The sequence below is a fragment of the Pan troglodytes genome, chromosome 6, assembly GCF_028858775.2.
Source record: "Pan troglodytes isolate AG18354 chromosome 6, NHGRI_mPanTro3-v2.0_pri, whole genome shotgun sequence".
Classification (NCBI taxonomy): Eukaryota; Metazoa; Chordata; class Mammalia; order Primates; family Hominidae; genus Pan; species Pan troglodytes.
Window position 1 is genome coordinate 8,855,631 of NC_072404.2, and position 23,971 is coordinate 8,879,601.

The 23,971-nt window shown below is 54.1% G+C and overlaps 1 protein-coding gene across 8 annotated transcripts in view; it reads right to left on the reverse strand.

The window, feature by feature from the left end:
- Positions 1 to 9,583: 9,583 nt before the first annotated feature.
- The window catches only part of CARD11 (caspase recruitment domain family member 11), a 137,335-nt gene continuing 122,947 nt past the window's right edge, over positions 9,584 to 23,971 (reverse strand). For all 8 annotated transcript variants that reach the window (XM_518943.8, XM_016957037.4, XM_054687365.2 and 5 more), the window contains 8 exons: positions 23,147 to 23,387; positions 22,265 to 22,361; positions 21,065 to 21,160; positions 19,012 to 19,147; positions 17,074 to 17,253; positions 15,825 to 15,949; positions 13,703 to 13,818; positions 9,584 to 10,286 (listed from right to left, as the gene is read on the reverse strand). In XM_518943.8, the coding sequence (XP_518943.3) occupies positions 10,082 to 10,286; positions 13,703 to 13,818; positions 15,825 to 15,949; positions 17,074 to 17,253; positions 19,012 to 19,147; positions 21,065 to 21,160; positions 22,265 to 22,361; positions 23,147 to 23,387 (1,196 nt within the window). In that variant the 3' untranslated portion in view covers positions 9,584 to 10,081. The remainder of the gene's footprint in view (positions 10,287 to 13,702; positions 13,819 to 15,824; positions 15,950 to 17,073; positions 17,254 to 19,011; positions 19,148 to 21,064; positions 21,161 to 22,264; positions 22,362 to 23,146; positions 23,388 to 23,971) is intronic.

The window sequence follows — 23,971 nt, forward strand, 5'->3', positions numbered from 1 at the left end:
ATTTTTTGTTTTTGAGAGGGAGTTTCGCTCTTGTTACCCAGGCTGGAGTGCAATGGCGCGATCTCGGCTCCCTGCAACCTCTGCCTCCCGGGTTCAAGTGATTCTCCTGCCTCAGCCTCCCTAGTAGCTGGGATTACAGGCGCTCGCCACCACGCCCAGCTAATGTTTGTATTTTTAGTAGAGACAGGGTTTCAGGTTTCGCCATGTTGGCCAGGTTGGTCTCAAACTCCTGACCTCAGGTGATCCACCTGCCTCGGCCTCCCAAAGTGCTGGATTACAGGCGTGAGCCACTGCACCCTGCCAGTTATTTTTAACACACAAAAATTCAATGAAATCCGTGGATCGGGAGAAAAGGTAGGTATGACCTGAGGAAGGGTTGCCCAGGGAACCGTCCACTTGCCCTCTTGGCCCCTCCTCTCTCTCTGAATTGCGTCTCCAACCTGCCAGAATGTCCCTATGAGCCCTCTGGTGTTTTTCTTGAAGTTTATTTTATTTTCCTCCTCAGCATACTGGTCGGTGAAGGCCTGGGGGAATGAAATGTGTCTTGAGAAAAGCCTGGGTCACTGAGTAGGGTGGGCCACGTGGGATCTCGGGAGTGGGTGTCCCTGGTGTGCCCCCTACTGGTGACCTCTTCCCTGAGGACGGCCAGTCCCCACAACCCCGCTGAATGCACAGGCCTGGGCAGCCACCTTCCCACCATGTGACCCTGCCTGGTCCCTCAGTGAGTCGAGCCGGAAGCCTGCTGGTCCAGTCAGATTCCTCCTGCAGCACTGGGCTGGAAGCCATATGGATATGGGGGCTGAGTATAAAAACGGTCACTGGAAGCAGACTCAGAGAGAAGGAGAGAGAGGATCCCGTTGTGCGAAAGGCAGAGATGAGAAGAACCAGGTGTCCCCTGTCTGGGAGAAAGTTGTAGACAGACGTGCTAGGAAAGGTTCCCTGCTGGCCCGGTGCAGTGGCTCATGCCTGTAACCCTAGCACTTTGGGAGGCCGAGGCAGGCGGATTGCCTGAGCTCAGGAGTTCAAGGCCAGCATGGGCAACATGGTGAAACCCCGTCTCTACTAAAATACAAAAAATTAGCTGGGCGTGGCAGCGTGCACCTGTAGTCTCAGCTACTCAGGAGGCTGAGGTAGGAGAATGGTGTGAACCCGGGAGGTGGAGGTTGCAGTGAGCCGAGATCGCACCATTGTACTCCAGCCTGGGTGACAGAGTGAGACTCTGTCTCCATAAAAAAAAAAAAAAAAAAAAAAAGTTCCTTGCTCTCTGGGGAAAAATCCTGATTCATGGCTTTTGCCACCTCCCTGGTATAAACACCTCCATCATGCCAATATCAAGCTGCCCCTGTAAAGTCACTGAATAGGGACTTGGGAAGAGGTATCCACAATCGGCTCTTGCTGGTCTGGGCTGGGTGTGGCCTCGGTTTCTGATAGTTTCACTGTCTTCATGGGGCCTGGAGGCTGTCCACCTTCTGGCCATGAATCTTGTCCGCACCTCCAAAGGTGTGACCCAAGGGCAGTCTCTCAGAAGTGTCTGAAGCCAAGAAACACAGCCCAGCAACCAAGTAAAGGAACTCGAAGACTTTTGCTTCTTGGCCAGGCATGGTGGCTCATACCCAAAGTACTGGGTGGTAATCCCAGCACTTTGGGAGGCCGAGGCAGGAGGATCATTTGAGGCCAGGAGTTTGAGACCAGCCTGGCACCATAGTGAGAATCTGTCTGCATAAAATATTTTTTAAACATTAGTCAGGTGTGGTGGCATGTGCCTGTAGTCCCAGCTACTCTGGAGACTGAGGTGCGAGGACTGCTTGAGCCCAGGAGTTGGAGGCTGCAGTGAGCCATGATTATGCCATTGCACTCCAGCCTGGGTGACAGAGTAAGACCCTGTCTCTAAAAAAAAAAAAAAAAAAAAAAATAAGGAGAAGCCCTACCTGAGGAGGAGGCCCTCCATTTTTGCTTTGGGCACCAGCATGTGAGGATGTGATATCTGGATTGGTGGCAGCTATTTTGTGATAATGAGGCAACCTACCTGACAAAACCAACAGTTTTCTTGAACAATCAGTTCTGGCCAGAAAGAGCCTGCTTCCTGCATGACACCAAGCGATTGAGGCTGAGTTCCAGCTGTCCCTTTTAACTCCAATTTGCCACAGTCCCCGCCTGTCCCTATTGCATTACTCTGGTCCACTTCACTCATTTACATTCTTGCTGGCACCTGGGCAACTCCAGTGGCAATGTAATAACTTGTTTAATTGCGTGCCTATCCCAACAAGCTGTCAGCACCTTGAGAATAGGGACTGGGGCTGATAAATCTCTGGGCTCTTGGACCCATCCCTGTGGTTCCAGGGACATGGCAGGAACTCAGCGACTGTCCAAGGCAGGGCAGGCCCATAGAAGTATCTGCAATGATGGAAATGTTCTCTAATCTGCTCTGCCCCATACCGTAGCCACTAGCCCCATGAGGCTCTTCAACATTTGAAATGTGGCTCATGTGACAGAGGAATTGGATTTTTATTGACTTGTAATTAAAACCCAAATCCCAAATTCCTCGGGGAGGTGGAGTTGAGGTTTGGCAACCCTGTGATTAAACCCCTTTCTCTGCTGCAAGCTGATGTATTGACGTATTGACCTGCTATGTCCAATGGGCAACAAACCCATTAGGGTCACAGAGCCAGGGAGGCAGACGATGGGGCTTGGAGCGGTAACTGCTCTTCAACTGGTAAGGAAGAATCCAGTATTTTTCCCAATGGATCAGCTCTGCCAAGGCCATGACTAGCTGAATCCCTGACTGGTCCCTGACCACTCTTGCCAGGCTTCGTACCTCAGCTTCGCTTTTCCTCTACCCACAGTCTACGAGGACACACTCAGTGAGATCCAACTCATCCTTCAGGCCTCACCTCTGACCCTCCCACTTTGAGCCCCTGGCGGAATTGATCGTTCCTCTCCTACCCTTTCACCAGAACCCCTTTCCGTGGGGCATGTTCACCCTGAGGATGCCCTGAAATTGGTCGGTGAGTGAATGTTAGAACAAGTGAAGGAAAGTTGGTGGGGGCCCTGCAGGCTGCCCCTCCTGACGGCCTTCCTCCTCCTGCAGCCAGAGGGAAAGGAAAGATTCGCTTTTGCTCATGCTTTTTTCTTTTTTCTTTGTTTTTTGAGATGGAGTCTCGCTCTGTCACCCAGGCTGGAGTGCAGTGGCGCAGTCTCGGCTCACTGCAAGCTCCGCCTCCCGGGTTCACGCCATTCTCCTGCGTCAGCCTCCCAAGTAGCTGGGACTACAGGCGCCAGCCACCATGCCCGGCCAATTTTTTGTATGTTTTAGTAGAGATGGGGTTTCAACGTGTTAGCTAGGATGGTCGCGATCTCCTGACCTCATGATCCGCCCACCTTGGCCTCCCAAAGTGCTGGAATTACGGGCGTGAGCCACCGCGCCCAGCCCACGCTTTTTCTTTTTTTAAAAAACAATGGTGCAAAAGTACATACGACCTAAACTTCACCATTTTAACGATTTTAAAATGTACAACTCAGTACATTCACAATGCCGTGCAATCAGCATCACTGTCTAGTTCCAAACAGTTTCATCACCCTAAAAAGAGACCCTGCACTTATGAAGCAGTCACTCCCATTCCTCTCTCCCTGATGCCTGGTAACTGCTAATCTTTTTTTTTTTTTTTTTTTGCCTCTAGGGATTTGCCCATTCTGGACATTTCATATAAATGGAATCCTACAATATTTGTCTTTTTGTGGCTGGCTTGTTTCACTGAGCATAGTGTTTTCAAGGTTCATCTAGGTTGCCATGCGTATCAGCATTTCGTTCCCTTTTTTTTTTTTTGAGACAGGGTCTCACTTGGCCGCTCAGGCTGGAGTGCAGTGACACAATTAAAGCTCACTGCAGCCTCGAGCTCCCGGGCTCAAGCGATCCTCCTGCCTCAGCCTCCCAGGTAGCTGGAACTATAGGTGTGCATCCCCAAACCCAGCTAGATTTTTTTTGTTTTTTATTATTTTTATTTTTTTTGAGACGGAGTCTTGTTCTATCACCCAGGCTGGAGAGCAATGGCACGATCTCGGCTCACTGCAACCTCCGCCTCCTAGGTTCAAGCCATTCTCCTGCCTCAGCCTCCTGAGTAGCTAGGATTACAGGCACATGCCATCACACCGAGCTAATTTTTGTATTTTTAGTGGAGACAGGGTTTCACCATATTGGCCAGGTTGGTTTCAAACTCCTGACCTCAGGTGGTCTGCCTGCCTCAGCCTCCCAAAGTAAGTGCTGGGATTACACGCATGAGCCACCATGCCCAGCCTGTTTTTTTTTTGTTGTTTGTTTGTTTTGTTTTTTGAGATGGAGTCTCACTCTGTTGCCCAGGCTGGAGTGCAGTGGTGCAATCTCGACTCACTGCAGGCTCCGCCTCCTGGGTTCACGCCATTCTCCTGCCTCAGCCTCCAGAGTAGCTGGGACTACAGGCGCCTGCCACCACGCCCAGCTAATTTTTTGTATTTTTAGTAGAGATGGGGTTTCACCGTGTTGGCCAGGATGGTCTCGATATCCTGACCTTGTGATCCACCCGCCTCAGCCTCCCAAAGTGCTGGGATTACAGGCGTGAGCCACCGTGTCCAGCCCTGTTTCCTATTTTTAGTAAAGATGGGGTCTTGTTATGTTACCCAGGCTGGTCTCGAATGCCTGGGCTCAAGCCATCTCCCATCTTGGCTTCCCAAAGTGTTGGGCTTACAGGCATGAGCCACCATGCCCAGCCTCATTCCTTTTCATGGCTGAGCAATATTCCATTGTGTGGATGGACTATATTTTGCGTATCCATTCACCACTTGATGGACACTTGGCTGGCTTCCACCTTCTGGCTGTTGTGAACAGTGCCGCTGTGAATGTGTGTGTACAGTTGCCTGTACAGATGGAGAGGAGAGGGGAGAGCCAATGCCCATGTTACCTGGGTTTCTGACTGAGTGACTGAGTTAAGGGTGGGCTGGGGAGGAGAGGGGCAGGTTTGGGAGTAACAAGGTGAGTGGGTTTTAGGCCTGTGTGGACTGGATTAGTGTCCCTCACAGGATGGGGGGCGGGGATCAGTCTGTATCTTGTAGAGGTGGTGGGGTCCCAGCACCAAGCGTCTCCCCAGACTCTCCCGGGGAAGAACCACCGTGGTTCACAAACCACACGCGCTACTCTGCAGTAAAGAACAGCGGCCCTGGGACCAGGTTCCCAGAGCTTAGGGTGTAACCGAGACAGGTGAGTCCACCATCCACACTGACCCCTGCCCCTATGGTTGGACAGGCCGAAATGGAAACGTCCCAGGCCAGGGCCGCCAGCCTGCTGTGGCCATCATGAAGCCCCGTCTGTGTGCGTGCACCCTCCGGGGAGGGCCGTGGGGCTCCCTCCAAGGAAATCAGTGCGTGGCCCCTCTTGGGGGACTATCTTGCAGAGAAGAACTGTTCAAAATGATGCTCAACAGTGATTCCCTGGAAATGACAGCTGTCTACCAACAAGGACTGGTGACGGAAGGACAGGCCAGCACCGGCAGAGCACCACATGGCTGTCAAAAGGAATGCGAGAGGCCGTGCGGGGGCTCACTCCTGGAATCCCAGCACTTTGGGAGTCCGAGATGGGACCATCTCTTGAGGTCAGGAGTTCCAGGCCAGCCTGGGCAATGTAGTGAGACCTCGTCTCTACAAAGAATGTTTAAAAATTAGCTGAGCATGGTGATGCATGCCTGTAGTCCCAGCTACTAGGGAGGATGAGGCTGGAGGATTGAGCCCAGAAGGTCGAGGCTGTAAGTGGGCCATGTTCATACCACTGCACTCCAGCCTGGATGCTAGCTCAAGAGATATGCCTACCTTGGCCTTCCAAACTGCTGGGATTCCAAGTGTGAACCCCCACACCCAGCCTGTGATGGCTTTTGAGAACAGCATGGTGGCATGATGCCAGGGCTCAAAGACATCTCACTCCTGCATTCACCCCCTCCCCAAAGCAGCCCCCCTCCTGGGTTGGGTGAGAAAACCAGCGTTTCTCAGAATTGTGACCTGGTTAGGTAGAAGCCCAGGGCCAGCTGGGCCGACACTACCAGGGGGTGAGCAGACTGACTCTTCCAAGAGAGGAAATCCTGTAATCCCAGCACAGTAGCTGGGACTACAGGCATGAATCACCATGCTCAGCTAATTTTTAAATATTCTTTGTAGAAACAAGGTCTCACTACATTGCCCAGGCTGGTCTGGAACTCCTGACCTCAAGTGATCCCAGCACTTTGGGAGGCCGAGGCAGGCAGATCAACTGAGGTCAGGAGTTCGATACCAGCCTGGCCAACATGGTGAAACCCTGTCTCTATTAAAAATACAAAAATTAGCCGGGAGTGGTGGTGGTGCACACCAGTAGTCCCAGCTACTCAGGAGGCTGAGGCACAAGAATCATTTGAACCTGGGAGGTGGAGGTTGCAGTGAGTCAAGATCGTGCCACTGCACTCCAGCCTGGGTGACAGAGTGAGACTCTGTCTCAAAAAAAGAAAAAAAAAACAAAAAACAAAAACGAAAACCAAAAACAAAACAAAAGCAAAAACAAATGCAACCAAACAAAAAACCACAAACAAGAGAGGAAATTCACATCCTCTCAGTGTGGTCATTATGTCACCCAGCCACCCAACCCCCAGCCAGCCACTGCCTAGGACACCAACCACTTCCTTGGTCCCTAGAAGAGCAGAGGGGACACACGACCAAAGGCCCTGGGACCCCAAACAGCACCTCAGAAATGGAAAATCCAGCCCCGAGCTTACAGTTGCAAATCAGCAGACCTGGGTGAAGTTCCAGCTTACCAGCTGTGTGACCTTGGTCAAGTCACTTAACCTCTCTGAGCCTCAATTTTCACCTGTATAACATGGAGAAGAGTTTGGGGATAAGTAAAATAACATTTACAAGGTGCTCAGCACAGAGGAGGAGCTCAAAAAACATTTGCTCATAGTTGCCAAATCCCAGAGCAATAGTTCTTTATCTTTTTGGGATTGCAACACCCTTTGGGAATTTGAGAAAGGCTGGACTTTCTCCCCAGAAAAGTGTGTGTCTACACATACGACACAATTTCCAGTGCTCGCCTCTCACAGTGGCTCTGGGCTGCGTGGCTGGTGCCCATGGTGTGAACCAAGCATCGTTGTGGCATTGTCGGCTTGGCACAGGCATCCAGAGCCTCGGGCTCCAGGCTTTGCTGTACGGGGAGCTTCCCTGAGCCCTGGGCTGGCTCTGCGGTCAAAACTCAGCTTACAGGCCCTTGTGCATTACTTGGACTTGCAGGCAGACGGTGCAAAGAGCTCCGTGCCTCCCTCCCCGGCCTCCCAGACCCCACTCGGCTCTCCAGGCAGACACAGGGGTTGCTGGCAGCTGAACAGGCAGGACCTGGGGGCTGAAGCCGATGATGCTGGAGGTCTCCTTGGAAATCCTCATGTGGACCCGTCCTCGGGGTGCCAACCCCACTCCCCTGCTGCCTTCACCATTTCATCAGAGAAGGGAAGGGAAGAGGGAACCTCATTCCAGCCCTCGGCCCCTGCCTCCTCTCACCCGCTTATTAGCAAGTAACCACCCCACAGCCCTGCACTCTTGATCCTGGTTAAAATCACTCGGGCAAGGCAAGGGGGAAAAGAAACCCCACCACAGATTCTTTTCAGATATCTTTCCCTACGCACAGCTTATCTCCACCCCACTTGTCCTCCCAAATGACATGCAAGCCACCTGTTTGCTTATTCTGCTCAGCCACCCGAGAGTTCTGAAGTCAAACAAATGATATAAATCACTCAACTGGCTTTTTGTCCGAGACTCCTTCCTGGTCACATCTGTCCACTCAGCACGGAGCGCTTTACAAGGAAGCACAGCTTCCAGGCCGAAACACGAAGGCCTCGGCTTGGGGGAGATTCACATTTTAACTTAAGGCTTTCACAAGATGGAAGCTGCAGGCCTTCCGGCCCTAGCATCGCCTCGTGTGGTGGTTTATTTGGCCCTAAATAACGGCAGCTGCACCTCGGAGTCACGGCCTCTCTACACCCAGCACGTCTAGCTTGTTTCTGGGGGCTGTCTTGGAAAAAGCAGCATTGCTCACGGGCTCTTGGAGGGAGACACTCTGTTTTTCAAGGTGTCACACTCCCTGGCAGACCCGGAGCTGGTGGTGCAGAGATGGATTGTCAGGGAGGAGGCAAGAACAAGGAATCCTCCTAGGACCCCCATGCATTCACTCCCACCTCCTGAAGATTTCTGCTGCTAATTTGTCTTCTGTAGGTCAAAATGCCAGAAAATGCTACAGGCCACACAGTATTTTCTTTTTTTGGAAGAGATCTTCATTAATAGAGTTCTTTTATTAATAATTCATACCTTGTCTAAGCGGTAAAAACCCAGCAGAGGATTAACCCATGCCCATGGTATTTGAAACTATAAAGAATAAAGTTTTCTCCTGTATTTGTTAGGAATTGCTCTTGGCTGCAAGTAACAGAGAACTGAAATAACAGTCATTTAACACAAGACACAAATTTCTTTCTGTCTCATGTAAAAGAAACCCAAGCAGCAGTCCTGGGCCCCCAAGTATCATCAGTGACTGTGGCTCCTTCTTTCTTTCTGATCTGCCATCCTCCAAGTGGGGTTTCCACCCTCACAGTCACCTCAAGATGCAAGAACACTGCTGGTGCTCCAGCCATTGCGTCTGCATCCGCAGCAGAAAACTGGAGGAAGCGCCATTTGTCTCTCCCCCAAACTTCCCCTTACATTTCCCTAATTGCAAGGGAGGCTGGGATATATGGTCTTTGAGCTGTGCATGTAGATTCCCAGGATAAGTCAGGATTCTCTTAGGAAGGAAGGGGAATCTGGGTATTAGGTTGTTAGTGAGCAGTTGCTCCCACAGTTCCCACATTCAGACAGACCCGGGTTTGAATCCGAGCCTGCCACCCACCAGCTTCCTGCACATGCAGTGTGGTGCCCCGTGAGGGTGCAACCTGGCCTGGTTTGGCTGTGCCTGTCAGGTCCACACTCGGCAAATTTGCGTCAAGGGGGTGAAGGAGAAGAATGGTTCTAGAACTCCTAGGACTTTTGCTACCTGCTGGGGAGCGGGCGTGGCTTTCCTGCACCCCTCAAGCTCCTGGGCAGTGGGGTATGAACCCCCCAGAGGGCTGTACCTCACATGCTTGCTCCTGACCTGCAGGAGGAAGCGGGGCTGCCCTTTAGGGACATTGAATGTGGAGCAGGGACAGTTATGTGCAGAGAAGAGCTGAGTGACGGGGGCCTGGCCTCAGGGCTGGAGTTACGGGGCAGGCCAGACACAGACTGCAAGGGCTCCCCAGGGTCAGTGAGAGGATGGGCCCTTCTCAGGGTGACAAGATAATTTATTGATCTTCCAAATCAGGATGCATTTGAGTCCATAGGGTGCGATTAGCAAGTATTACCCTAAGCCCAGGGGTAAATCAGGCCTGTCCTGGGACCCTGGGGTGTGTGGTCACCCCACCTTCACCCTACCCAGGAACATGGGGCCTGAGTCCCCAGCTAAGCTCACTGGGCACGGTTTTCAGGTTAGGAAGGCGGCAAGGGCTCAAGGCCTGGCAAGCTGTTCACAAACAAAGGGTCGAAACAAAGAAATAATAATACCTTTTAATGCAAGAGAAATCATAGCCTGGTACACACCCCTTCCCCGATCTGTCCTGCCTGGGGATGTGTTTATGGTGAGTGTGTCCCCAGGACTGGTAGTCACCTGGCTGTCCGGGTCCCCGCCCTACTGGCGGCAGCACGCCTGTCCCCAGCATTACATTCAACTGCTGCTCTGGCTCTCGAGAGGCCGGCTGGCCTCGGGCCTCCAGCTTGGCGTCCTTTGCTCCCCTGTCTCGCTGCTAAGGCCAGCAGGGCCAAACTGCTAGGCCAGGTCAGCCAGGGCTGGGGGAATGGGCTGTACCCTGCTCCTCCCCAGGCACGACTGTCCCCCCGGGGCTCCATCACCGGGTGGGGCAGAGCGTCTGCTGGGGCAGCTCTGTGGACCACAGGATCCCCCCGCACCCACTGCATCTCTCTGCCCAGGGTGCCTGTCTCATAGGATGCCCCTTGCCACAGCGTCTCTCTGCCCGGGGCGCCCGCCTCACAGCTGGTCCTCGTCCACCCAGATGGTCTTGCGCTGCTCCTCGCCGATCTTGTCCTTGACAACGCGGAGCAGCTCCTCTACGCTGCCCCACATGTCAGGTTCCACCGTGGCGTACAGGCACGGCAGGGCCTCCAGCTCCTTCTCCTTCAGCCGGCACACGCGCAGGAACTCCTCCTCCGTCTCAGGCCGGGGCAGCAGCTTTCTGGGAGGAGACACGCAGGGGCTGTGTGGAGGCTGCAAGGCCGTGGCGCTGGTGTGGCACCACCTGTCTGGCCACCCCTGACTGCCGTGGTCCCCACCCCTTCCCTGCCTTGCTTCTCCCTATAGCGTCCGTGCCTCTTAACGCTAGGGACCGTGCCCCTTCATGCTGTTCATCGGAAATTCCAAATACATCCTTATTGATTGATTGATTGATTGAGATGGAGTCTTGCTCTGTTGCCCAGGCTTGAGTGCAGTGGCACTTTCTCGGCTCACTGCAACCTCCACCTCCCGGGTTCAAGTGATTCTCCTGCCTCAGCCTCCTGAGTAGCTGGGACTACAGGCATATGCTATCATGCCCGGCTAATTTTTATATTTTTAGTACAGATGGTGTTTCACCCTGTTGGCCAGGCTGGTCTTGAACTCTCGACCTCAAATGACCTGCCTGCCTTGGCCTCCCAAGGTGCTGGGATTATAGGCGTCAGCCACCGCTCCCGGCCACATCCTTTTTATTTTTAATTGTGCTAAGGTACGCATAAAATAAAATCAACCATGTTACCTATTCTTTAAGTGAGTAGTTCAGTAGCATGAGGTATATTCACACCGCTGTGCAACCAATCTCCAGAACTTTCTCAACTTCCCAAACTGCAACTCTGGGCCCATTAAATACTCACTCCCCATCTTCCCTCCTGCAGCCCCTGAGAACCACCCTTCTACTTGCTGTCTCTAGGAATCTGACTGCTCTAGAGACCTCACAGAAGCGGAATCACATACAGCATGTGTGTTTTTGTAACTGGCTTATTTAACTGAGAATGACACCCTCAAGGTTCATCCATGTTGGAGTGGGTGTGAGAATCTCCTTCCTTTTCAAGGCTGAATAATACTCCACTGTATGGGCCGGGTGCGGTGGCTCAGGCCTGTAATCCCAGCACTCTGGGAGGCCGAGGCAGGAGGATCACTTGAAGTCAGGAGTTCGAGACCAGCTGGCCAACATGGTGAAACCCAATCTCTAGTAAAAATACACAAATTAGCCAGGCATGGTGGTGGGCACCTGTAATCCCAGCTACTCGGGAGGCTGAGGAAGGAGAATCTCTTGAACCTGGGAGGTGGAGGCTGCAGTGAGCCGAGATCGTGCCACTGCACTTCAGCCTGGGTGACAGAGTGAGACTCCATCTCAAAAAAAAAAAAAAAAAAAAATACTCCATACAGTATTTTTGTTGTGATACACACTGCACCATAAACACATTCCCAGGCAGGACAGATCAGGGAAGTGTGTACCATGCTAGTATTTCTCATGCATTAAATGTATTATTGTTTCTTTGTTTCAACTCTTTTTTTGTTAACAGTTTGCAAGGTTTTCAGCTCTTGCCACCTTCCTAGCCTGTATGGATGGGCCCTATTGTGTGTATTCACTCCCCACAGACTGACCCTTAGGTGACGTCTACGTTTTGGCTATTGGGAGTAACGCTGCTGTGAACACGGGCGTGTATATGTCTCTTACAGACCCTGCTCTCAATTCTCTTGGGGATATGCCCGCAGGTGGGGTTGCTGGATTATATAGTATTCTATTTTTAATTTTTGGGGGCATCGCCATGCTGTCCTCCACAGTGGCCGCTCTCTTTTGCATTTCCAGCAGCTGTGCACCAGGTTCTGACGTCTACCCTCCTCGTCAACACTTGTCAGTTTCTGTCCTTTTGGTCCTGGCCAGCCTAACGGGTGTGAGGTATCGAGGGGGATGCCCGTCTCTTTTGCTCACTGCTGGGTTCCCCAGAGCCTAACCCTTCACAATGGCTCAGTGAGTATCTGGTGAAAAGGAATGAATGGGCCTAAACTCTCAGTCTGTGATTCCCTCTGCAAAATGGCGGCAGGACATTTATTTTGCAGGTGCGTGCGAGGAGGGGCGGGGATCCGAGATGAAGCCACTTAAGGGCCAGTCTGTCCTCATCACCCAGGCCCCAAACCTCAGCGCCGTCCTTTCGTTTTGTTTTTTGTTTTTTTCTGAGACGGAGTCTCACTCTGTCGCCCAGGCTGGAGTGTAGTGGCTCGATCTCAGCTCACTGCAACCTGCCCCTCCCACGTTCAAGCGATTCTCCTGCTTCTGCCTCCCGAGTAGCTGGGACTACAGGTGCCCGCCACCACGCCCAGCTAATTTTTTTGTATTTTTAGTAGAGATGGGGTTTCACCATGTTGGCCAAGCTGGTCTCAAACTACCAACTTCAGCTGATGTGCCCACCTTGGCCTCCCAAAGTGTGGGGATTATAGGCGTGAGCCACCGCGCCCAGCCTCTGGTTCTCTGGAACCCCAGAGTGAACCCTTTCCCGAATCCTGCAGGCTCGACCCTGAACACGGATTCGGAGTCAGACTGCCTCTCATCACCTCTCAGACAGAAGCCCGGCCCACAGCGCCACCCTGCCCGTGTCCAGAGGTGAGAGGTGCGTTTATACCCTAAAGTGGACCATGCCACACCTCTGCTCAGAACCTTCAGTGGCCTCCAGATGCACCCAGAACAAGATGCCGCGGCCTCCCGTGGCCCTGCATGGCCTGTACCCGCTGCCCCTCACCCCTCCGCCCCCCGCCCCTCCGCCCCTCGCCCCTCCGCCCCCCGCCCCTCCGCCCCCCGCCCCTCGCCCCTCCGCCCCCACGCCTCCGCCCCTCACCCCTGCGCCCCTCACCCTCCTCCTCTCACCCCTCCGCCCCCCACCCCTCCGCCCCTCACCCTCCGCCTCTCACCCCTGCGCCCCTCACCCTCCGCCCCCCACCCCTCCGCCCCTCACCCTCCGCCTCTCACCCCTGCGCCCCTCACCCTCCTCCTCTCACCCCTCCGCCCCCACCCCTCCGCCCCTCACCCTCCGCCTCTCACCCCTGCGCCCCTCACCCTCCGCCTCTCACCCCTGCGCCCCTCACCCCTCAGCCTCTCACCCTCCGTCCCTCACTCCTCAGCCTCTCACCCCTCTGTCCCTCACCCTCTGCCCCTCACTCCCCAGCCTCTCATCCCTCTGTCCCTCACCACTCCGCCCCTCACCCCTCCGTCCCTCACCATTCCGCCCAAACACCTGTCTCAGGGTCTGAGCACCAGCTGTTCCCCTGCTGCCCAGATTGCGTCTTCTTTCTCATCTCCTAGGCCCCCCTCACTGCCATGGGTCTCGCTGACGGATCCCCCAGGCCTTCCCGGACCACCCTGGGTGATGGGCACTCCGCCCCGTCCCTCCCAGCTCTTGTGCCCTGTGATGCGCCCCATATGTGAGTCACTATCTCGGCCGCTGTCCTTGGCATCAGCTCTGCAAGGTCAGTCCCGTACTTGGTGAGGGTTTACAAAAGGGGTGCATGAGGTGGGGGCACAAAAGCCTCCTGCGATCCATGGAGGCTTGGTGGGGTGCTAGGGACAGGAGGGGGCAGCCCTTAGGGGTCTGGGAGCCCTACCTGAACCTCTTGGTGTTCTTCTCACACACCCGGATGAAGAGCACGATGGGGTAGATGTTGGACTTGATCAAGTCTCTCGTGCAGCCGATCCCAGCCTCCAGCAGGCAGTGCTTGTTCTGCGGGCACAGCGGCTTTGGTCAGCAGCAGCCCACCCACCTCCCGCTCCTGTGAAGGTGCCTGCAGCGGGGCCTGGATGCAGGGTTGGGGTCTATAGCGGGGCGGGAGCCCTGAAAGCCACCTGCCGCTGATCCAGGAGATGAGACCCCCCCCATGAGTCTGGACACTCCAGGACTCTGCTGACCACAGTGATGTTCATGGGCAGAAATGAGGCCCCAGACGGGGTGAACCAGGTGGCGTGAATGAGTTTGAATGAAACACCTGCTACCAGCCAGGCGTGGTGGCTCACGCCTGTAATCCCAGCACTTTGGTAGGCCCAGGCGGGCCAATCACTTGGGGTCAGGAGTTCGAGACCAGCCGGGCCAACAAGGCAAAACCCTGTCTCTACTAAAAGTATAAAAATTAGCTGGGTGCGGTGGCCCACGCCTGTAATCCCAGCTACTCGGGAGGCTGAGGCAGGAGAATCACTTGAACCCGGGAGGTGGAGGTTGCGGTGAGCCGAGATGGTGCCACTGCATTCCAGCCTGGGTGACAGAGTGAGACACTGTCTCAAACACACACACACACACACACACACACACACACACACCCCCCAAAACACCTGCTACCCTAGCCAGCCTTCAAGTAAGAGGGTAGGGAACACACGAAGGGTGAGGCGGCCAGGCTGGCAGGTCCCAGGAGTATCTGCAAGGTTCTCAACCATGAGCTCATCATTTTGAGAAAGGGCAATTTCTGCTTTGCTGAAGGCATCACTTAAAAAAAAATTCCACCAAATGTTGGCTGGGCATGGTGGCTCATGCCAGCAATCCCAGCACTTTGGGAGGTGGGAGGATTGCTTGACGCTAGGAGTTCGAGACCAGCCTGGGCAATATAACAAGACCCTATCTCTAAAAAAATTAGAAAATCATTAGCTGGGCATGGTGGTGAGTAACTGTAGTCCCAGCTACTCGGGAGGCAGAGGCGGGAGAGTTGCTTGAGCCTAGAAGTCGCAGCTGCAGTAAGCCGGGATCATGCCCTGCACTCCAGGCTGGGCAACAGAGCGAGCCCCAGTCTCTAAATAAATAAAACATCAAACTTTGCATTGGAATAGAACATAAACACAGCATTCTAAGCATGCAGCTCAGTGAATTTCACAAACTGAACGCAGTCTAGCACTCGTGTCTGGAGGTGGGAATGACCCCCCTCACCCAGGGTCTCCTTGGGCCTCCTGCGGGGCCACTGCTCCCCATTCCCCACCAGTAGGACCATGGCCCACATTTCTACAGCACAGATCTGCCGGAAGGCTTCTTCTTTTCAGCTAAAAACAATCTCAGCTCCAACCCTGTCTGCTCACTTTCTATCCGCTCCAGCTGTCAGAATTTCCTAAACTGCTGTGGCCCAGACTTAAAAAAAACAAAAACACCACCATCTGCTCTTGCCATCCCCAAGGTCAGCGTCCACCACGGAGCCAGCCCCCGGCAGCTGGGGGAGCCCTCCAGTGACGCGGACAGAGAGCCTTTTCTTCATCCAGTGCTGGGACGAGGAAGAGCTCAACGCTTAGGTCACGTTGTCTGGCTCCAAAGACTCCACATTGCACACAGACAACCTTTTTGCATCGTTGCCAATAACCCTTGTGATGCCCCGTTTTTCCCTCGTTTGGTGAATGCAATACCTGTCACCTTCATGTTCATCCTGTCTCTCGCGCTGATGAGCTCGTTCTCTATCTCTGGCCCTTGTTATCACAACCAGACACACACACTCCTAAATAATGCGAACACACACCAGCTCCAGGAAGCCAACACAAATAGAAAGCTCCAAAATAAAAACTCACTTCGGAGCCCAGGGAACAAGGGCGCAGAGAGGGAGTTAACACGGGGCAGCTGCTGGGACAAGGGGAAAAGGAGAGGTCTGGCCACGGGGAGGTGAAAGCAACTCTTCATCCCACCCTTGTCCCTGGCCCAGGTGGCCTCATGAGGATCATCACGGAGGGTCCTGGCCCCATCCAACCTCCCAGTCCCCGCCTCACCTTGGCGGCCACAGCTTCGATGTTGGCAGGGGCGATGCATTCGAACGCGTTGGGGTTCTTCTCTCGGGAGTAGATGATGGTCTCCGTCTTCTGCCTTCTGAGGAACTCATCTCTTGTGACGATATCTGCAGAGAGAGGGGCCAGTCCTGAGGGCAGCACGAGGTGGCCTTGGGTTGACCATCCCACTCAGGCCCTGCCTGCCACCTTCTGGGCTCTACAGAACTCGATGTCCGATCCCCTTCCAGCCATGTTTAAATGAATCTCGTCTCCCCTCGACTAGACTGTGAAGCTCCTTGAGGGCAGGGCTAAGGTTAACCTTCTCCATACTCCCCATGGCAGCCCATAGAGCAGGTGCTTGGCAAATACTCATGGTTTGGCTTCTCAGCAATACCTTTCACTGGACAAAGCAGCTCAGGCACCGTGGTGCAAGGCTGATCACCAGTCTAAATAAATCTCCTGTTCCACCCACCCACCCACCCACCCACCTACCCATCCATCCACCCACCCATCTACCGACCCCTCACCCACCCACCCATCTGTCCACCTATCCACCCATCCACTTATCCATCCATCCATCCATCCATCCATCCATCCATCCATCCATCCACTCATCCATCCATCCACCCACTCACCCATCCACCCACCCATCCTTCCATCCATCCATCCACCCACCCATTTATCTATCAATCTGTCCACCCACCCAGTCACCCATCATCCATTCAGCCATCCTTCCATCCATCCATCCACCTATCCAGGGGGAGGAGGGGTGATGGGGAGGAGGAGGAGGGAAGAAGAGGGAGGAGGGAGGGGAGGATGAGGAAGAAGAAAAGGAGGGGAGGAAAGGGGAGGAGGGAAGTGAGGAGGGGGAGGGGAGGAGTGAGAAGTTGGAGGAGGGAGAAGAGAAGAGGGAGAAGGGAGGAGGAAGGAAAGGAAAGAGGGAAGAGGAGGAAAGAGGGAAGAGAAGAGGGGAGGAGGGAAGAGGAGAGGGGAGGAGGGAAGAGAAGAGGGGAGGAGGGAAGAGAAGAGGGGAGGAGGGAAGAGAAGAGGGGAGGAGGGAAGAGGAGAGGGGAGGAGGGAAGAGGAGAGGGGAGGAGGGAAGAGGAGAGGGGAGGAGGGAAGAGGAGAGGGGAGGAGGGAAGAGAAGAGGGGAGGAGGGAAGAGAAGAGGGGAGGAGGGAAGAGAAGAGGGGAAGTCGTCCTGGTTCATGGCTCCCGCGGGGCTCCCCAGGTGGCCGTGGCTCGCCGCTCACCTGACTTGCAGATGGTGAACTCCATGGCACCTCCCGAGTTGAGCAGCCTCTGCACCAGCGTCTTGGCCAGCACGGTGGGCGTGAAGAGCACGGGCCGGCGGCGCTCGCAGTAGAAGGCGCGTACCAGGCTGTAGGGGATGAGGCTGAGGTTCTTGCCCAGCTCGCTCTCAGGGTCCAGCTCTGGCAGGGGCAGGAGAGGGTGGCGGTCAGACCCCTGGGGCTCCGAAGACCTTCCACGGAGGACGGGGCCCCTGGGCTGGGTCCTGGAAGCCACCGTCAGTGTGAAGGCCTGGCTGCTGCCCCGGGCATCCAGTGTCTGAGGTCACCTCGGGCTGGCACTGCTTGGGGCTTGTGTGCCAGGGAGGGGAGGTGTGGTGGGGGGCAGGCAGAGTGTGTGACAAATGCAGGAACCTTGGCTGAGCTCTGGAGGGAAAGTTTGCCTTGGCAGACGATCAAGGAGGGCTTCTTGGAGGAAGGGTATGGACTGGGTACAGCCCAGCGGAGGGGAGGGCGAGGGCAAGGAAAGCAAGTGCCGGCAGGTGCCCACGAGACACCAGGACCAGCGGCCAAGGCCTTGGGTGTCTCCCAGGAGCACTGGGAGGGACGACTTGGCCTCAGTTCCACCTTCTCAGTCCCTCTGTGGCTGGGGTGGCAGAGCCACACAGAAGCCCGGGGTTCTGATGAAGCCACCCCCAGGCAGCCCGAGGAAACAGCTCCCAGAAACTGGCAGCCTGTCCCTTGTCCCTTGTGCCTTTTCTTGTACCCTGGCCTGGCCACTCCAACGTCCAAAGGGCCAGCCCGGGAAGCCACCCCAAGGCCTCCTTTGAGATCCAGCCAGGGCTGTGTGGCTTCCCTTTCCCTGAGCAGGGCCAGCCAGGGCCAGCGGGGTGGGGGACGGTGGACCGGGAGGCCCCTCGCCGGGTTGATAAATGGCAAGTGGCACTCAGTGGGTAGAGAAATCAATAAAACGAACACTTCACAGCAAACGGCCCCAATTAACACGGGCACCCGGGCGCGAAGCAACCACACGAGAGCGTCGTTATTGGGTGAGCTTGGCGGGATGTCACCCCGAGGCAGCATGGTCCTCACAGCCAAGGCCAGGCTCCCTCACCCTTTTAATTTATTTTTGTCTTTTATTTTTATTTTTAGAGCTAGGATTCTTGCTGTATGGCCCAGGCCAGAGTGACTGCAGTGATGTTATCTTGGTTCACTGCAGCCTCAACCTCCTGCTCAAGTGATCCTCCCACCTCAGCCTCCCAAGTGGCTGGGACCATAGGCACGTGACACCATGCCTAGCTATTTACATATTTTAAGATTTATTTTTAATGCTTTATGTTTTTATTTTAATGTTTTTCTATATTTTATAGTTATATATATATATATATATTTTTTTTTTTTTTTCTGAGACGGAGTCTCGCTCTGTCACCCAGGCTGGAGTGCAGTGGCGCTATCTCAGCTCACTGCAAGCTCCACCTCCCAGGTTCACGCCATTCTTCCGCCTCAGCCTCTAGTGTAGCTGGGACTACAGGCGCCTGCCACCACGCCCGGCTAATTTTTTGTATTTTTAGTAGAGACGGGGTTTCACCATTCACAGGATGGTCTCGATCTCCTGACCTTGTGATCTGCCCGCCTCGGCCTCCCAAAGTGCTGGGATTACAGGCGTGAGCCACTGCGCCCGGCCATAGTTATATTTTTTTGTAGAGATGGGGGTCTTACTATGTTGCCCAGGCTGGTCTTGAACTCCTGGCCTCAAGCGATCCTCCAGCCTTGGCCTCCTAAAGCATTGGGATTGCAGGCGTGAGCCACCTGTGTCCACCCTCCTCTCCCTTTTGAGGACTTCCAGGCCCCCTCACAAGGACTGATGTTCCCCCAGGTGAGGGTGAGGCATGTGTGACTGTGGCTGGGAGTGGTGGGAGGGGCCAGGCGGTCCCCATGTACCTTCCTGCTTCTCAGTCAAGAGCTTGGTGGCGTCCAGCGAGGACCGGGCCAGGCTCCCTAGCGGACTCCCCGAGATGATGCGGACCCGCTCGTTGCTGTTCATCCGCTTATACTTGTTCTCGGACCTGCTGACGAACTGGAGGAGAAGAGGGAGGGTCGGGGGAGGACTGTTTTGCTTCCACTTCTAAACAGACAGGGTGCTGCCCTCAACCCGGCAAAGCCAGACCTTGTTCAAATCCCTGCTCTGCCCCTGGGGGTTCCTGGGCCAGTCATTTCCCCTATAAAAGCAGGAGACTCCCAGCAGGTGGCTCGAGCCCTTTAGCCACTGGAGAGATGTTCTCAGTAGGTAAATGAGTGAATCGGTGCCCACGCTGTCTTCCGCAGCCGGATGAGTCTCGGGTCAAGCTCATCTGCATCCCCGTGGGAACCTCAGGTGCAGCTCTGCAGGCACTGTGGGACCTGAGCCGCCCCAGCCGTGAAGACCTCTGGGTGGAAACCCCTGTGGGCAGGGACTGTCCCCCTGCTGGGCATGTGCTGGACAATGCCACCTCCCTCTGACACTGTGCTCACCATGCCTTTCTGCTTCGGTATCCCTAAGTTTAATGGGGGTGCCCACTTTTTTCTACAATTCACAGAGTTGAGTCCTGGAGGGCAGAAACAGATGCCCTGGCAATGGGCCCAGAAGCAGGTTCACACCACATTCTATGGGCTACTTTGAGTCTCTCCACACTCTTCCTTCTGCAGGAAGGAAAACGCATGGCATCTGGGGTGTCAGCCGGCTCTCTGTTAACTGGCTACAGGGCTCTGGATGAGACTCCCAAGGTTTCACTTTTTTTTTTTTGAGATGGAGTGTTGCACTCTCACCCAGGCTGGAGTGCAGTGGTGTGATCTCGGCTCACTGCAACCTCTGCCTCCCGGGTTCAAGTGATTCTCCTGTTTCAGCCTCCTGAGTAGCTGGGATGACAGGCATCTGTCACTGCACCTAGCTACTTTTTGTATTTTTAGTAGAGACAGGGTTTCACCATGTTGGCCAGGCTGGTCTCGAACTCCTGACCTCAAGTTATCCACCCGCCTCAGCCTCCCAAAGTGTTGGGATTACAGGCGTGAGCCACTGCGCCTGGCCCCAAGGTTCCACTCTTGCATGTCATGCGGGTGTAAAAATGCGTCATCTCAAATGGTTCTGCCTTCGTGAACCCCTCAGACTTTGCCAGGGTTCCTTTCCACCTGGGTGTCTCTCCACCACTTGTTTGTGTCTACCTGGATTTTAGGGTCACACTGCTCACAATTTCCCTGGGTTTCCCTGTTCCAAGGTTGAGATGGAGCAGCGGAACATAACACTGTCTCCGTTGGGGTCTAATGAGTGAGGCAGCCACACAGGAACACGCTCATGGGGTCACATTTTCATATTATCCCCTTGGCTTTTGTCCACGGGCGATACAAGAAACGATCCCAAAGAGTGTTTCTGCATTTACGAGAAACCATTTCTGAAGATACCACACACGATGCTAGTCAATGTTCTTTGTATAATGATCCACGTCAAAAAAAAAAAAAAATCCCTTTTAGAATTAAGTAGAAGGGAAAAGTCCTTTCTGGTCTTGATTGCTAAAATGTTTCCCAAGACAGATAAGATTGAAAGACTCTGCTGGGTTCCCTTTTTTCCTTGGCTGCTGGGATGCTCAGATAAGTTGAATGCTCAATTAATGAGGACCTGATCTGGCCTAGATATTTAGGATGTTTGTTTTCATCTCCTGATACACTGCTTCTGATCTTTCTATTAGTATCTGAACAGCTAACTCCAGTTTCTTTTCACCATAAGTTTCCTCAATCTTTTATGAAAGTGGGATTTGCTTCCCACAGGCACAGAGATTGTCTACCCACCTGTCACTGAGAGGATAAAACGGGACAGGAGATGTGAGGCACTGTGAAGAGTTGCAAGTGGTGTACAAACACAAAGCATGGTTATTTTGATTCGGGTGTCTCTTCTCAGTGGGGAGAGGGCAGGGCCACAGCAGAATATGATTGAAAAGTCGGTAGGTGCTCCGGAGAGCCTTACCTGAAGGAGCTGGCCAAAAAGGAAGCTTGCTCGCGAGAGACGGGGGCTGACCCGGGGGTCGCTTGTTGAAAGCGCTTCTTCCGGCTGCAGGGTGTTCTGAAATGAATTTATCAATCAGTCAGGCCCTGCTGGGCTTGGCAGGAGGCGAGAACACAATGATGCTGGTGAGAACTGGAGACCTGTCCTCAAGCCCCCTCCGTGCTAACGCTTTTTAGGGAAATCAAAAGGCTGCAGGCAAGGGGCAGGGGCAGGCAGGGGCAGGCGGGGTAGGGGAGAGGAGTCCTGGAGACTTGTGAGAGAGATGATTTGCTTCAACAGAGACCAGGGATGGTAGAGCAAAGGCCTGCAGTCCAGCTGGAGCCAGAAACCTAGGCTCATCTTCTTTTTTTTGAGACAGAGTCTCGCTCTGTCACCAGGCTGGAGTTCAGTGGCATGATCTCTGCTCACTGCAACCTCCACCTCCCAGGTTCAAGCGATTCTCCTGCCTCAGCCTCCCGAGAAGCTGGGATTACAGGCGCACCACCATACCCGGCTAATTTTTGTATTTTTAGTAGAGATGGGGTTTCACCATGTTGGCCAGGATGGTCTCGATCTCTTGACCTCATGATCCTCCCGCCTCTGCCTCCCAAGGTGCTGGGATGACAGGCATGAGCCACTGCGCCCAGCCTTGTTTTTGTTTTGAGACAGGGTCTTGCTCTGCCGCCCAGGCTGGAGTGCAGTGGCACGATCTTGGCTCACTGCAACCTCTGCCTCCCAGGTTCAAGTGATTCTTCTGTCTCAGCCTCCTGAGTAGCTGAGATTACAGGCGCCCACCACCATGCCTGGCTAATTTTTGTGTTTTTAGTAGAGACAAGGTTTCACCATGTTGGCCAGGCTGGTCTTGAACTCCTGACCTCAAGTGATCTGCCCACCTTGGTCTCCCAAAGTGCTAGGATTACAGGCGTGAGTCACTGTACCCGGCCAGACACCAACCCCTTGTCCTGGAAAGTCAGGACCTGTGGGAGGGCATGAGAGGATGGGGTTCCTTCTGTAGGGAGCGTCTCATTCCTAAGGAACCAAGGAACCAAGTTCCCTAGAATTCATCATCCCAATACGGATGGATTGCATTTGTTACTGCCTCTAAAAAAGACTCGGGAGGTAGGTTTGAAGCTGGCGAGATCCCTGCCCCTGCTGCCCCCACAGGGTGCTTGGCAGACCTACCCGGAGTGCCCGCAGGGTGTGGTGGGTGCCGTCCACCTCCTCCCGGCTGCCTCGGTGCATCAGGCGTTGCAGTTTGACCAGGAGGAGCTGCTGGGCTCTGGGGAACGAAGAGAGGAGCCTCAGGGGCTGAAATTCAAGGGCCAAGCACCGGGAAGCCAGCGGGGCCGGAGCACCGCACTGGCATGGGTGGGGCGCGTGTCCGACTCTGCGTAGGGATGGCCCTGTAGCTGGTGTGCGCTCTGAGCCCAGGGGGCACCCGGGGAGAAGATGTGGCTCCTTGTATCTGTGTTTGGATCCCACCTCCAGCACTGGCTTGCTGTGGGGCTGCAGCAAAGTGGCCGAACCCCTCTGAGCCACGGTCTCCTCCTCTGTAAATCTGGTGTGATGATGCTTGCCTTCGAGGACTGGCCTGAGGTGTGGTGTTATGGTCTCATAGATGCTGTGGTATGGATGTGTAGTGTTACAGTCTTACAGATGCTTCCAGATGCCTGCTGTGTGCCCGACACACTACCTATGCTCAGTCCTTGGGGGCTAGTGCTGTTATAATGACAACGTCATTGTCGGGATGAGGTCTATGGAAAAGAAATGACGAGTGAACCCAGCAAGACAGCATAGAATTGAGTGGTCTGGTCACTACCAGATGGAAAATGATTCTACAGGATTCTAGTGAAGGTTGAGAGAAACATCTCTGAGGAGGCAGGAAGGGCTTCCTGGAGGAGGAGGGCCTGGGGGGACCTCACTGTGAAACAGGGAAAGCAGTGGCCTTCTTTGGCCTGGGCTTCTCTATAAGCCCCTCTGCTGATGTTCGTGGCATCCGCAGCCCCCTGCCTGGTCCTCCATAGACTCAGGGAAACGGAGGCCCCGCCCTGATTCTGGCCTCACCGGCTGTAGCTGGGTATGGTGCCCATATCCAGGTCATGGTCTGTGAAAGGGTCGACCCGCGCGCACAGCCACTCGTGCCTGTCCTGGTACATGGTGTCACGGACGTGCACAACATCGTCACACTTCAGGGACATGGTGCAGGCGTCCAGCTGGCTGGAGATGTTCAGGTTCAGCCGGATGTAGAACGAGTCCCCCGATGTGATCAGGCCATCCTCCATGTCCTTCACCAGCTTCCGGTACCCTGCGGAGGGAAAGATGCTCCAGCTGTCTATCGGTATGGGGTCCCCCGACCATCAGAGCTGCTCCTACAGCAGCTTTCCTCACCACCGTGCCTGTGCAATATGCTGCTCTTAGAGCTCATAGCCAGGGGAAAGTTCTACCTCCCCAGTGAAGGTAGCCATGTTGTTAACCAGTTTCCCTTTTTGTCTTGGCTGCCAGGAAGCTCAGAGCTAAAATTTTTGCCAAGTTGCAATGATCACCTTTACTAGCATTCCCGCTACACTCTTCATATTTCCCCACCATTATACAGCACTTGTTTGTTTTTTATTTTTTTCACTGATGCACAACTCGCAAACAGTAAACTGCATAAATTCTTAAGTACTCAGTTCAATGAATTTCCACAAATGTATATGTGTGGGCAGCAACAACCAGAACCCTCTCTGTCAGTACCTTTCCTAAGGGGAACCACCTTCCTAACCGATGTTGCTATAAATAGGCTGAATCTCACTTCATATAAGTGGAACCAAACAGTATATGTTCTCTTCACTTCCAGCTTCCACTTTTCAACATTACGCCTGTGAGATTTGTCTATGATGCTGCAATGTA